This window comes from Rhinoderma darwinii, chromosome 3 (assembly GCF_050947455.1).
Source record: "Rhinoderma darwinii isolate aRhiDar2 chromosome 3, aRhiDar2.hap1, whole genome shotgun sequence".
In the NCBI taxonomy this organism is placed as follows: domain Eukaryota; kingdom Metazoa; phylum Chordata; class Amphibia; order Anura; family Rhinodermatidae; genus Rhinoderma; species Rhinoderma darwinii.
In genome coordinates, this window is record NC_134689.1 from 95,320,279 (window position 1) to 95,335,252 (window position 14,974).

Below are 14,974 nucleotides of genomic sequence, written 5' to 3' on the forward strand. Positions count from 1 at the left end.
TGTTTTTACGGTGTACACCGTACGGTAAAAACAGCATGTTAGCATTATTCTGCGGGTCAATACGATTACAGTGATACAAAATTTATATAGTTTTCTTTATGTTTTACTACTGTTAAAAATAAAATTTTCGTTTTGTTGCCACATTCTGAGAGCCATAACGTTTTTATTTTTCTGTCGTTTTAGCCATGTGAGGGCTTATTTTTTATGGGGCAAGCTGCAGTTTATATTGGTACCATTTTGGGGTACGTGAGACTTTTTGATCACTTTTTATTTCATTTTTTGTGGGAGAAGAAGGGACCAAAAAACAGCAATTCTGGTGTTTTTAATTTTTTATTTTTTACGGCGTTCACCGTGCGGACTAAATAATGATATGTTGTAATAGTTTAGACTTTACGGACTAATGTATTACAGTATATCACGTTTCTGAGCTTCATAGGAGTACAAAGATGGCGGACCTGGGGGACTTCGTCAGGCCACCAAGCAGCCGTGCCAACCAACGGCTCCCCCCGATCTCGCCGCGGGGGGCTGTTGGGACGTTACAGTGGGTCGCCCCCCTGTTTTTAGTAATTTAAATGGCGCGATCGCTATTGAAAGTGGTATTTAATGGGTTAAACAAGCGGGCTCGCGCTCGACCGGGATCCCGCTCGTATATATACGCGGATGTCGGGAAGGGGTTAACAGTACCCATTAGCTTTGTTTCAGTAAAATACACAGATTGTGGCTAATGCCATCATTCCTTATTCATGATCTTAAAGTGTCTGTTTAGGCTCCTTTGTCTTTCACTTTTCACAGTGTTGGTCATCTTTAGCCTTTCAAACAAGTTTTACAGCAATTCTGACATGACAGCTTTGTTTGACCTATGATTAAAAATGTCACAGCATTCTGTTTTTTTGTTTTACCTGTGCATCCATTGTTCAGTTCTAGGTTTTCATTGGTTCATTGAAACAATTCTGCCATGAGGCAATACCATAAATATAATATCAATATTCTTTGGATTAGACCCTGTATTGTTTAAAGCCTACCTAACTTTTCAGGGGACTTTTCAGAATAAGCTGACATACATGTGTACATGAGGAAAAACACTATTTCTGGTCATTATATGACTTGTATTCTGCATTATCTAGATTTTTTCCCCTCTGAAGATATTATCTCTAATTCTCAGTTTTCCAGCACTGGGGTGACATAGAAGTGTTACCAGCAGCCTAGGTCTTTCTCAATTTGCTCCTGCGCCCTCCTCCTGCAACCCCCTCTCCTCTACATAAGCTTGTATGCAACTCGTCTGTTTGCTGACCCACTCTCTCTCTCTCTGCTCCCGCCTCCTGCTCCCCCTTCCTTATCCATAGACTTATATGCAGTGGATCTGTTTGCTGACTCACTCTCTCTGCTCCCTCCTCCTGCTCCCCCCTCCCCTCTCCATAGACTTTTATGCAGCATATCTGTTTTCTGACACACTCCCTCTATCTGCTCCCTCCTCCTGCTCCCCCCTACCCCCTCAATAGACTTCTATGGGCAGGCAGTAAAGTAACAACCACCCATTTTCTGCATCTCGTCAATTCTGTCTGTAACCAGGGAAAGAATTTGCTTGATAACAGGGGGTGGACCGCAGATTACAGGAAGGGAGACACCTGGTCGTAGTAACTTCACACATAACTTGCATGGATAAAACAACTGAATTCTAACAGTAATTAAATTACAAAGATGACCTATATCAGGTATACTATTAAATTGTCAAAGTTGTTTGAAAGGTTAGTGTCCATTTAATTGTCTAATTTTTGCATTTTATTGTTATATGGCCTGACTTTTCAAATCTTTAACGGACAATTACTAATGGAAAAAGTCGACCAGCGAGGATCTGATGGTCATTTCCACCAGAATGATCCACATGAGGTGAGGAGAGTAATTGTTGCTTAGCAACAGCTCTCACGAGAGTTGTCCTACCTTCAGTAAATGTTGTTACAAGGGGCATTTATATTTTTTAGCCATTACCAATGCTTTTTACAAGGGCATGATCGATCAAGATTAATGATAATTTTATAATTTATTTCTGATATATACGAATTAAACAAACAAAAACATAACATTATTGTCCAGTGTAACACATACACTACCGTTCAAAAGTTTGGGGTCGCCCAGACAATTTTGTGTTTTCCATGAAAACTCACACTTATATTTATCAAATGAGTTGCAAACTGACTAGAAAATATTGTCAAGACATTGAATTTTCTCCTGCAAGCTTTGCTTTCGTCAAAGAATGCTCCATTTGCAGCAATTACAGCATTGCAGACCTTTGGCATTCTAGCTGTTAATTTGCTGAAGTAATCGGGAGAAATTTCACCCCATGCTTCCAGAAGGCCCTCCCACAAGTTGGATTGGCTTGATGGGCACTTCTTGCGTAGCATACGGTCAAGCTGCTCCCACAACAGCTCTATGGGGTTGAGATCTGGGACTGCGCTGGCCACTCCATTACAGATAGAATACCAGCTGCCTGCTTCTTCCCTAAATAGTTCTTGCATAATTTGGAGGTGTGCTTTGGGTCATTGTCCTGTTGTAGGATGAAATTGGCTCCAATCAAGCGCTGTCCACAGGGTATGGCATGGCGTTGCAAAATGGAGTGATAGCCTTCCTTATTCAAAATCCCTTTTACCTTGTACAAATCTCCCACTTTACCAGCACCAAAGCAACCCCAGACCATCACATTACCTCCACCATGCTTGACATATGGCGTCAGGCACTCTTCCAGCATCTTTTCAGTTGTTTTGCATCTCGCAAATGTTCTTCTGTGTGATCCAAACACCTCAAACTTCGATTCGTCTGTCCATAACACTTTTTTCCAATCTTCCTCTGTCCAATGTCTGTGTGCTTTTGCCCATATTTAATCTTTTCCTTTTATTAGCCAGTCTCAGATGTGGCTTTTTCTTTGCCACTTTGCCCTGAAGGCCAGCATCCCGGAGTCGCCTCTTCACTGTAGACGTTGACACTCACGTTTTATGGGTACTATTTAATGAAGCTGCCAGTTGAGTACCTGTGAGGCGTCTGTTTCTCAAACTAGAGACTCTAATGTACTTGTCTTGTTGCTCAGTTGTGCAGCAGGGCCTCCCACTTCTCTTTCTACTCTGGTTAGAGCCTGTTTGTGCTGTCCTCTGAAGGGAGTAGTACACACCGTTGTAGGAAATCTTCAGTTTCTTAGCAATTTCTCGCATAGAATAGCCTTCATTTCTAAGAACAAGAATAGACTGTCGAGTTTCACATGAAAGCTCTCTTTTTCTAGCCATTTTGAGAGTTTAATCGAACCGTCAAATGTAATGCTCCACATTCTCAACTAGCTCAAAGGAAGGTCAGTTTTACAGCTCCTCTAAACAGCAAAACTGTTTACAGCGGTGCTAACATAATTGCACAAGGGTTTTCAAGTGTTTTCTAATCATCCATTAGCCTTCTAACACAGTTAGCAAACACAATGTACCATTAGAACACTGGAGTGATGGTTGCTGGAAATGGGCCTCTATACACCTATGTAGATATTGCATTAAAAACCAGACGTTTGCAGCTAGAATAGTCATTTAGCACATTAACAATGTATAGAGTGTATTTCTGATTAATTTAATGTTATCTTCATTGAAAAAAACTGTGCTTTTCTTGCAAAAATAAGGAAATTTCTAAGTGACCCTAAACTTTTGAATGGTAGTGTACGTAAGTAAATAAGAAAATTCATTGACAGATATTCAGTATAAGCTGTAGATGAGCAGAAACAGGTCACTGTATGCATGGCCGGCCTCTGCAAAATTAACTTTCGGCGCCCCAACCTCATCATAAAAAAAATTGCCGCATATAAAAGTATAATGCCCCCCACAGTATAACGCCCTATATAGTGCCCCACAGCCCCTTTAGTGACCCACATATAGTATAACATTAATATTTAATAATATATTATAACCACTTCAAGGACACAGTATTTTGTCTTTTAATTATGCCCACACAGTATTATGTCCCCCTAAGTGGCGCACACAATATATTGCCCCTACACAGTATAATGTAGGCTTAGTGGCCTCCACACAGTATAATGCCCACTCCCCTGGCTGCCACACACAGCCCCCCCCCCCGTAGATACTGCAGCCCTGTAGATTGTGCCATAACCGCCCAACTCCCTCTTGTAGACAGTGCCATACAGCCCCCACCTTCCCCCTTGTAGATAGTGCCATACAGAGACCCTCACCACCCCCATGTAGACAGTGCCCCCCAAACAAACTAAATTGTACCCACCTAGGCCCCGTTCCCACAATGAACTGAGTTGCTCCACAACACCGACAACGGGATCCTTGTGTAGGCCGGCGTGATCCTGTAGCGCAGTACAGAGTTTCCCAACCTTTTCCCTGGAATAAAAATATATCCTCAGGGCACCCCTATCATAAATTATTTAGAGAAAGACCGAAAACGTCTAAAAACCAGCACTACACTCTTAGGGTATGTTCACACAGCGTTTTTTGTAAGGCAGATTTTGAATTGACAGCGTTATTTGATGGGTTTTGTTTTATGCCGTTGAAGCTAATGCAGAACACGCAGGCAAAAAAGCACTCCAAATAAGCGCCGCAGGTATTTTCTGCCTCCTATTAATTTCAATTGGAGGTCAGAGATGGAAACCACTTGAAGACCATCAGCCCCCCACTCACAGTAAAATGACCATCAGCCCGCCACTCTCACTAAAATGACCATCAGCCCGTCACTCACAGATGCCCCCTGTAGGTAGTGCCACACAGCCCCTTGTAGGTAGTGCCACACAGCCCCCTTGTAGGTAGTGCCACACAGCCCCCTTGTAGGTAGTGCCACACGGCCCCCTTGTAGGTAGTACCACACGGCCCCCTTGTAGGTAGTGCCACACGGCCCCCTTGTAGGTCGTGCCACACAGCCCCCTTGTAGGTCGTGCCACACAGCCCCCTTGTAGGTCATGCCACACAGCCCCCTTGTAGGTTGTGCCACACAGCCCCCTTGTAGGTTGTGCCACACAGCCCCCTTGTAGCTTGTGCCACACAGCACCCTTGTAGGTTGTGCCACACAGCCCCTTTGTAGGTCGTGCCACACAGCCCCCTTGTAGGTCGTGCCACACAGCCCCCTTGTTGGTCGTGCCACACAGCCCCCCGAAGGAAGCGCAATCCCCCTGTGGCCGGAGATTCGCTCCTGGACAGAGCGCTTGATGTCTCTGTCCATATATGGACAGTGACATCAGAGGCAACTCCTGAAGCGGAATCACCAGCCACTGGACTGGGATTCCGCTTCAGGAGTTGCCCCTGATGTCACTGTCCATATATGACATCAAGCACTCAGTCCAGAAGCATAATCCCTTGCCACAGGGGGATTCCGCTCCTTCAAGGAGCTACAGTGGCCATAGTAGATAGCAGAGCAGGGGGATACCTCCCTGCTCTGCTGTAGTGTTAAATAGTATCTGCGTCCTAAGGACACAGATACTATTGAATGTGGCATCGCTACCGGTGTAGCAGCCACAGCGGCTGCTAACAGCGCCGCCGGCCAGGCTGGGGCTCGTCCGACAGGCAACATGGGTGCCCTCATGCCCGTGTCGCCACTAGAAGCCGCTATGGCAGCTGCTGAGTAGCCAGGCGTTTCTGAAACACAAGCGGGGGAAGGGAGCCAGCGCCCCCTTCCACCTGCTGGAGTGATGCGCCCTGTGCAATGGCACAGGTCGCACACCCCTAAAGCCGGCCCTGACTGTATATAACAGTGGGCGACATGGACTTAAATTACATATACTTTTGTCTACTCTACTGTATATACAACAAGTTGCTTTTAGATCAAATGTATTTTATCAGATGTATTCTTGTTCCGCTAAGCCATTTGGCCATTCATCTCCAGTACCTGGTAACTGGTGGCAGGGGGGGATAAGACAATGTTCCCAGCTTATTATTTCCTTCTTCATCGTGAAACACCAGGGTTGTGAATCTCCATCTGGGTTCCTGAGGATTGAGAAAACAATGCAATTAGAGTATTTTATGTCTATAGGTGCCAGTCTGTACACTGATACTATCCTGGTTTCTAGAATACCAGATGGTACCGTGCCAAAGAGGTCATCCTTTAATCAGGGTAGGCATCACTTCACCCAGATGACTTACTGTAGGTACTCTTTATTGACTTTTTTTTACATCTCAACTAAAGTGCCTGGTAGATTAGACTATGAAGCCGGTATAAATGCCAAAATAAACTGCGGTAATAATTCTTAAGTGATTTTCAAAGAAATTGTAATTTCAATAATGAATTAAATGATGAGTCGTGGTAGGGTTTCAAATGAAAGCCTGATAATATAAGTAATCTAACTATAGCGGCTCTCTGCTCTGGACTATAGCGTGTGTTCCTGAGCGGGACATAGGGAATATAGAATATTAGACAACCGCTTAAAAATGGGTCAGCATGGAGAACCCAATGAAATAAATCATCCCAGGGGAAAATAATTTCTTGACTACTCGAAAAATTGGGAATACGTCAATTTGCTTTCATTTGTAATACTTCTGGATGAATTTATCACAATATGATGCTATAGTATAATTTGCTTCTGGTATTACCTGCAATAAGAGTGAGGTCCTAGGCAATGTTTCTGTGCATTCTTCCCACTATACAAAGAAACCTCATGTTGTATGATGTCAGACTCCCAGTTTATGCAGGTTGTTCCTGTTACAGTGACACTTGCTGTGCCCCTGTAGCTGGTGCCATTGCCAAGATAGCAAGTTTCTTTGTGATCTTAAAAGAAAACATTTTCAAGAAAAGTTACAGGCAAACATTGAAGCATGTCATGTATATGCCATGTTAATACTTACCTATTTCACAGTGCTCTCCTGAATATCCCTGGGCACAGCCACAAACCCTATTTTCTTTGTGTTTGATGCAGTGTCCACCATTAAGACATGGGTTGGTAGCACAATCTGTAAATCCAGAGCAGCAGGACATCTTAAAACCTTAATATTTTAACACCGAATTAGTCTATACATTTTTAGATCATAGGGCTAAATGAACACGTTGCGGAATTTGGTGCAGAAAATCTGCATCAAAACCGTAGGTATAAGCAGGTGGTTCTGCAGGTAAAATCTGCATTTATGCGTTTTTAGGTGCATTTTTTACATTTTGATGCGGAAATAGGTGTGTTTTTATGCTGCGGATTTTGGTGCGCTTTTTTTTAACCTAGTCAGATACAATTCGCATTAATTGAGATACGCACCGCAGGTCAATTTACGTGCAGAAAAAAACACGCAACGTGTAGATGAGATTTCTTGAAATCTCATTAACTTTGCTGGTACTGTATTACACCGCGGATTTGCCGCACTGAAATCCGCATGGCAAATCCGCACGTAATACGCCTCGTGTGCATTTTGCCTATAGGGGTGATTGGGTGGCCATGTTCCAACTGCCACTACTTTTATTATACTAAGAGGTAAAAAGCCCTAGCACTAACTGATCTGTGATGTGTTTGCAATGTTGCCTTCCAGCAAGGACCAACATCTGCATGTATGTTTTCCCCGTTTTTCTGTGGGTTTTCTCTGGGAACTCTGGTTTTCTCCCAAACGAAAAAAAAATACTGATAGTTATTTGGCTTCTCATGAAATTGGCCCCAACGTGTTCAGGTGACAAAGCAAAAATTAGATTGAGAGCCCCATTGGGGACAGAACTGATGTGAGTAATGACAATCTCTGTACAGTTCTGCAGAATTTGTGGCTACTATATAAGCAACAGTAACTAAATAAACAGTAAACCTGTCATGTATTGCTGGGCTGTACATAGTTTATATTATTAGTGGTTCACACAAGGCCCCCTGGTCCCAGCTGAGATATAAACTACTGACAGCCAAGGACTCAACCATCAGTGATGCGACCAGGGATGAAATTAAACTTTCTGCTAGGCACTAGGGCCAGGGTATTGTACTATGTCAGTGTCCAACAACCAGTGGTTGAGGTGCCACAAGTGGCTCCATAGCGGTTTGCAGCTATAGAGAGTATTGTAATAGGACCAGGGAAGTCAAAGCATTACTGACAATTAGCTCCAGCGTTAGAACCATATAACCATAAAGCATTACCCTATCACTGGCAGCCAATGCCAGGCTAAGACTAGATTACTGGCACGTATTCAGGACTGCAGAACTAGACTTTCACCAGCAAAATTTAACTGCCAATAGTTGGTATTTTCACACTGACAATATCTTTTTGGATATTTCCATAGTTCTTCTTAGCAATTTGTCCTAAGTTGTAAATGAAGTTGCATGTATTTATTGTAGGCCATTTTAGAGAAGTGACAGACATTTCTTTAAGACATAATGTGGTTTAACACCAACTCGTAAATTGTAATGTTGTTCTCAATCTATAAAATGTTCGGGATCTCTGTACTGTGGTATTTGGTATTGCAATATACTCCTTTCCAACCACTTTTATATCATTTTGTATGTACCACTGAACACTAGTTACCATGTAGGGACCACTGAATATTGTATACCATTATTCATATATAGAACTGTATGCCAGGAGTATGGCACTGAATATATGGCACCCATGGACTGTGCTTTGTTTTTGCTATAGGGTACTCACAGACGAAAGTCAGTGTATATATGTATATATATATATATATATATATATATATATATATATATATTACTAGACACTGTTCACTATATACCACTGGTCGCAAGCAAATGGGCACTGTTAATTCTAGACACCATGAACTGTTTATATTATAAACCTTTGAGTACCCTGGAACACCACAGTATATGTCCGTGGATTACAAGAAATAAATAATAATACTATAGAGTCACCAAGCTCTGTATATACATTCCACCACGGCACTGGATCTAATTTCTTAAACAAATATTAAATGTGCAGGGACAATGTGGCGGTATTGACAGATTGTCTAAGAACTGGGTAGCACCTACTGTATATACTTTCCAGGCAATCCCCAACCACCCACTGACGCAGAATAGACTTGATAGGTTTTTTTTTTCAAAGGATGTTTGCAACTCACGTTTCCCAGTCGTTGTTTTACACACTTTTCCTTTCTCTTGGCAAGTGCATTCTTCCAAATTGGGGGTGATATACCTTAGCCACTTTTCCTTGGGTTCAAAATACGCTTGCAGCTTTTCATCAAAACACTTGTCTAGAAGAAGAAAACATGTTTCTATCAACAAAATTATGTCACCATAGAGCATCTGTCACCAGATAAAGCTTTCATTTTTAGGGCATCTATAAGAGATGTTACTGGATCCATCAGCGCCCACTAGGTGGCCTCATTTTTGGAGAGAGGAGTCAAATGTGTTACACACTCAAAGTAAATTAAAGAAGCAGTCCGGAGTAATTTTATTTCTCCCTCCATTTGTAAACTAGGTTAAGTGAAATGTATTCTCTTACCAGCACTTTATTTTAAAGTTAGTCACCCCGTACAGTGCCATGGTCCTGTCACGTGACCCACAATCTGACGCTGAATCCAACAGCATCTGCTTTCTGGACCAGAAGTCAGTGTCTCGATGCAAGTCTATGAAAGCTTCAATGTGAGTCTTACAGACTGACCTCCAGTCCACACAGCAGACGATGTAGGATTCAGAGAGTCTGAGTGCGGATCACAAGACCAAACGGCGACCACGAACAGAGCGGTTATTAAATTACCCTACTTTTTGACCTAACCTAGTTGACAAATTAATATATTGCCTGTATTGGTCCCAGCGGTCATGTGTGTGGTCACATGATCGTTGGTATGCCAGTAGCAGGAGGTTGAATTCAATGGGGAAATCCCGCAACATATAAGCAGTGTTTACGTAAAGACAATTGACATGCTGCGGAATGAATTTCCGCACCGCAGGTCAATTTCTGAGCGGTATTTCCGCTCAGTATTTACGCAGCACGTGGATGAGATTTGTTTTACCTCATCCACTTTGCTGCTACTGTATTTGTTGCGGATTTACAGTGGAAAAGTATGTTGTAAAGAAAATATAATTACATAATAAAGTCCCCCAAAGGTGTTTTCTGACCTTTGACGGACAGGACATGATTAAAAAAAAAAAAACGAAAGTAAAAAAATAAAATGTGCATAAAAATGATAAAAAAAAGAGACCTGCATTGATCAGAAAAAAAAAAATCACAAATATAACATTGCTAATCCAACAAATAAAAAAGTTATAGCCGTTTACCTAAGGCCTGATTCACATTGAGTTATTTTTCTTCGATAGAAGGTAGTGACTTATCCCAGTGTATAGGCATACAGTGGGATACATTGCCCGAACTACCCAGGCAGACTACTACTTAAAGGGCTTCATAAAGTTGAGCCCCGGCCAGAGCATCGCAAGTGCTCTGGCCGAACACTCCTGTCTTGGGAAAGCCCTTTGAGCTATGGGATCCCGGCATCCTTGGCCAGATCGTCGGCAATGCTCTGGCCAGGAATTACGCTCCTGGAGGAGCCCCTAGCATCACTGTCCATATATGGACAGTGATGTTAGGAACTTTAATATATTGGAATCGCAGGCCAAAGTGTCACTCCTGGAGAATCCCTTGAAGTCACTGTCCATGTAAGGATGGAGTAATGTAAAGCATGTTGCCATTGGAAAGACACTTTATACAAATTCATTACTAAATCTTCAAGAGACAGCTATACTCTTTAAAGAGGTTATCCTCTCTTTGCATATGCCTTGTTAGGGTATTTAAATGTAGGAGAGGAGGGTCCCCAGGGACTGTATGCATATAGCAACATTTAACCCATAAGTCTCCCCTCCCCATACTAAAATTAACATCACACCGACACATAACTCTCTTTTAAAGTGGGGTTGACCCGGGGGTCGGCCACAGCTTTATTAACACAATAAATGTAAATAACAAATTTACCAAATATAAAATGCAATGACCTTAACGTAGGTCAATAACAACCTGTATGCCTGCCTAACCAAGGACATGTAGGTAAATCCCCTTCTACTACCGCCTGCTGTGACATAACACCGTAATACCACATATCTCACCCATACATCATTGTCCAAAACAAACCAATAACCACCGCATTGAGAACCATGTGAAACACATTGTTTCCTCCTCCTTTTTCTTTTTTTTTTTTTTATAAATTTTCAAATTTTTTTTTTTATTTTACTTTTTTTTATGCATTCTCCATTTATTTTCCTTTTTTTTTTTTTTATATCTCCATCCAAATAACCGGAAATATTGAGGCCTCTTTGGTTGCCTTTTTTTTTTTTTTTTTTTTTTTAATCACATACACGTTCCACCACCCCCCAACTAACTCGTACCTTTAGATTAACCATACCTAAGGGAGGGAGGGAGGGAAAATTTCTGACAAAGAGGCCCACTACAGGTAAGCAGCCCCTTATATAACCCCTTCCCATACACTAAAACCGCCCCCTCTCCTCCTCTAACTCCCCCCCTGCCTAAATGACTCACCCCTGTAACAGAGAGGGGGAGGGGAGCCAACTCCTCAGCCTCACTTAATCCCTTCCTTGCAACAGTCCCTGGCTCAGCGGCTAAATGCCTGTGAGCCCCCATGACATTTCTCTAGCCAAACAGATCATCTGAAGATAAATGGGGTGACATCGCAGCCAGATCTCCCTGTCATCCAGTACTTGCTGCTTCATTTATGTGGCCTGGAGAGGCTCCATTTTGCCTTTACTTTGTTGAATGCTGTATAGATGTTTATTTCATTGCTTTACCTGTAGGATTATTGTAATTTGCATACTATCATGTTTGTTTATATTTGTGTAAATTTGTTAAAACGTACAAATTCTGTAAATATTTTGCTAAATTACATGTCAGCATTGTCCGTCTAAGCCCAGGGAAAGGGGAATCCTTCAACCATGGTTCCCTAGAGGTTTCCTCCACAGGGGTTTTTTCCTCTCCTGTGTGCTGGAGGGTGACTCTTCATGAGCCAGGTAATTTACCATTTTCAGTGTAGTCATGTGAATAAAGGTGAGACCATTTAACACCCAATTAAAATGCTTTGTTTCTTTATTTTCTTCATTCTTGGTTTGATTTATTTTGTTTGGGAGTCAGGGTCCCCATATCACATTGCAATAAAGCCAGACATGTGCCTCCCACACAGCCCAATGGCCTACCCTGTGTTTGTATTTTTGCCCCAGTGGTTGCCTCTGCTTGGGTAAATAGAAGAGAGCAGAGACAACAAGCATTACACTTGCCCATTTTTCCTGCCAACACATCAACTTCAAGATCTGACTGTTCACGTGCTGCCTATTATATTGCACTAAAAGAAAAGAGAATTGAGAGCTACATCAATAGACCAGTCAAGCAAATATCGAAGAGGCAATCTCTATGTGGAGCTCAATATCCAACTAATTATCATATCAGAAAAAAAGAGAAAAAGAAAGAGTAAGGGTTGGGCCTAAACCATAAGGCACTCAGATCACATATTTTTAGAAAATATATATTACATTTTTCAAACCACATAATTGAATTGATTACTTAAAAAATACATAAAAAGTGCATTCATGATACTACTACAACCACGTCAATACACACATAGAGTACTGGCCAGTAAGTACAGATCAATATATTACAGTAATATCCCAATTCATGAATACAAATATATAAATAGTTCATAAATCTAATAATTATCTGAGTATTATAGAGAATACAGGAAACATAAATATATAAATTCATACACGATTCATCATCAGATGATACCTAGGCCTACAAGAGATGTGCATCATTTAGGATATTGTCCGATACTTACAATACTGGCTAAAGTGAGTTTATCAGTATAACGGTTCTCACCGGTTTGTTCGTGGATCCTCGGTGTCGTCTGGGAGATTGTGCGTGGAACCCAGGCAACACTTGGCACAGCGGGTAGAGACGGTCGGATGGATAGGCAGAAGTCAGGACAGGCAGCAGAAGTCGTAACGGGTATGGCAGCAATAGGTCAAGGCAGGCGGCAGACGTCGTAAAGGGTATGGCAGCAATAGGTCAAGGCAGGCGGCAGACAAGGATAGTCAAGTTCAAGCAGAGGTCAGTAACGGGAAATCCAGACAAAAGGCAGAAGGAAAGGAAACAGGGATCTAGGGCACAGGGAACTCACGGGGAACTTGGTTGAACTAGCAGGGATGGAAGGGAGGAGGAACCTTAAATAGGAAGTTCTGGGAATTAAGGTGCGCGCTAGCCCTTTAAGGCAGGACGAGTCAGCGCACGCGCCCTCTAGTGACTGCAGCCGCACATCGAGGATGCCGACCGCGGAAGCAGGTAATGGCTGCACTCGCCTGACGCCGTCCAGGGCCAGCAGAGCGTCCGGACCGGGTAAGCGGAGCTCGGGACGAGCAGCTGATGAGGGAGGGCACCGGAACTGGAGCAGAGGCAGTGGGAACGGCGGGGAACGGTGCGGCAGCCGTTACAGTACCCCCCCTTTACGCCCTCTCTTTTTAGGCTTGCTTGGAAACCTTCGCTCAAAGTCCTTGATGAGAGCTGTGGCGTTGATATTCTCCACGGGCTCCCATGATCTCTCCTCAGGGCCATAATCTTTCCAGTCCACTAGGTACCATAATCTCCCACGTGATCGTTTGACATCCAGGATCTATTGAATTTCAAATTCGGCATCAGCCGCTGGTACAGGATGGACCGGTTGAGTATGGTGAGTTTCAGAAGAGAAATGTGGAAGGAATTAGAGATTTTTAGGGACTGAGGAAGGCGAAGTCTGAAAGTTACTGGATTAATTTGTTTAGTTATTTCATAGGGGCCCAGAAACCGAGGAGCTAGCTTGTAACAAGGGGTCTTCAGACATATGTACCGGGTGGACAGCCAGACTTTATCCCCAGGAACTACTATACCTAAATGGAGGACACCAAACAGTTCCCTAGAAGATCACTGGTAAATAACCCTTCATAGTGATGTACGGGCTCTATAGGGAACCGGGCCACAGGCCCATAGTAAGCATGGTGGTAACGGTGAACCCGCTGGATATGCAACACAACCTATAACTTGGAGTCTGACACACGAAAAGGTAAATTTAAAACAATGAAAGTTTATTGATCAAATTAAAATAAACACATATGTTAAAACATAGAGATGATAACCACAAAGGAAAAATGGACAACCAGAACATGTGTCACAGAGCAGCACTGTGTGAACAGGCTGAGCACACCTATGTCAAGTAACAATACATAATACAGAGGTGATATGCAAACAGCCACTGTGTATGAATACAAAGTGCTTGGAGATTAATGCATCAAAGATGTGTACATTTTGTCGTTTCTCTTCTTAATGTATCTAGGACAGCAGTCCATGCACAGTTACAGAGAATAACAAGACATATATACACATCTCAGTGTGTAAGAAAAAACTCTTACCCATCTCCCGGTTAATGTGACTGGCGTCCACCCCGACGCGCGTATCGGCCCGGAAGCCTTCGTCTGGGGGTCAAGGATCATCCAGGATCTATTGAATTTCAAATTCGGCATCAGCCGCTGGTACAGGATGGACCGGTTGAGTATGGTGAGTTTCAGAAGAGAAATGTGGAAGGAATTAGAGATTTTTAGGGACTGAGGAAGGCGAAGTCTGGAAGTTACTGGATTAATTTGTTTAGTTATTTCATAGGGGCCCAGAAACCGAGGAGCTAGCTTGTAACAAGGGGTCTTCAGACATATGTACCGGGTGGACAGCCAGACTTTATCCCCAGGAAAGAGCTGCGGCGGTATCCTGAGTCTTTTACCCGCGTCTCTTTTAAACCTGGCTATGGCTCTGTGGATGGAGTCCTTGGCCATCTGCCAAATCTGTAGAAAGTCACGGCGGACGGTGTTAGGAGCTGGAACCTCAGAAGGCACAGAGACTGGTAGGGGAATTCCTGGGTGCTGGTCGTACACCAAGAAGAAGGGAGAAGAGCGGGTAGATTCCCCCGTATGGTTGTTGTAGGCAAATTCGGCCCATTGAAGCAGACCTGCCCAGTTGTCTTTTCTCGGAGACACGAAATTCCTGAGGAAACCTTCAAGTATTTGGCTTATCCGCTCTAC

At 42.9% G+C, this 14,974-nt stretch overlaps 1 protein-coding gene across 2 annotated transcripts in view; it reads right to left on the reverse strand.

The window, feature by feature from the left end:
- The window catches only part of F12 (coagulation factor XII), a 106,839-nt gene that overhangs the window by 43,247 nt on the left and 48,618 nt on the right, over positions 1 to 14,974 (reverse strand). For both annotated transcript variants that reach the window (XM_075856480.1, XM_075856479.1), the window contains exons 6-9: positions 9,001 to 9,132; positions 6,816 to 6,920; positions 6,564 to 6,738; positions 5,863 to 5,960 (exon numbers count right to left, since the gene is read on the reverse strand). In XM_075856480.1, the coding sequence (XP_075712595.1) occupies positions 5,863 to 5,960; positions 6,564 to 6,738; positions 6,816 to 6,920; positions 9,001 to 9,132 (510 nt within the window). The remainder of the gene's footprint in view (positions 1 to 5,862; positions 5,961 to 6,563; positions 6,739 to 6,815; positions 6,921 to 9,000; positions 9,133 to 14,974) is intronic.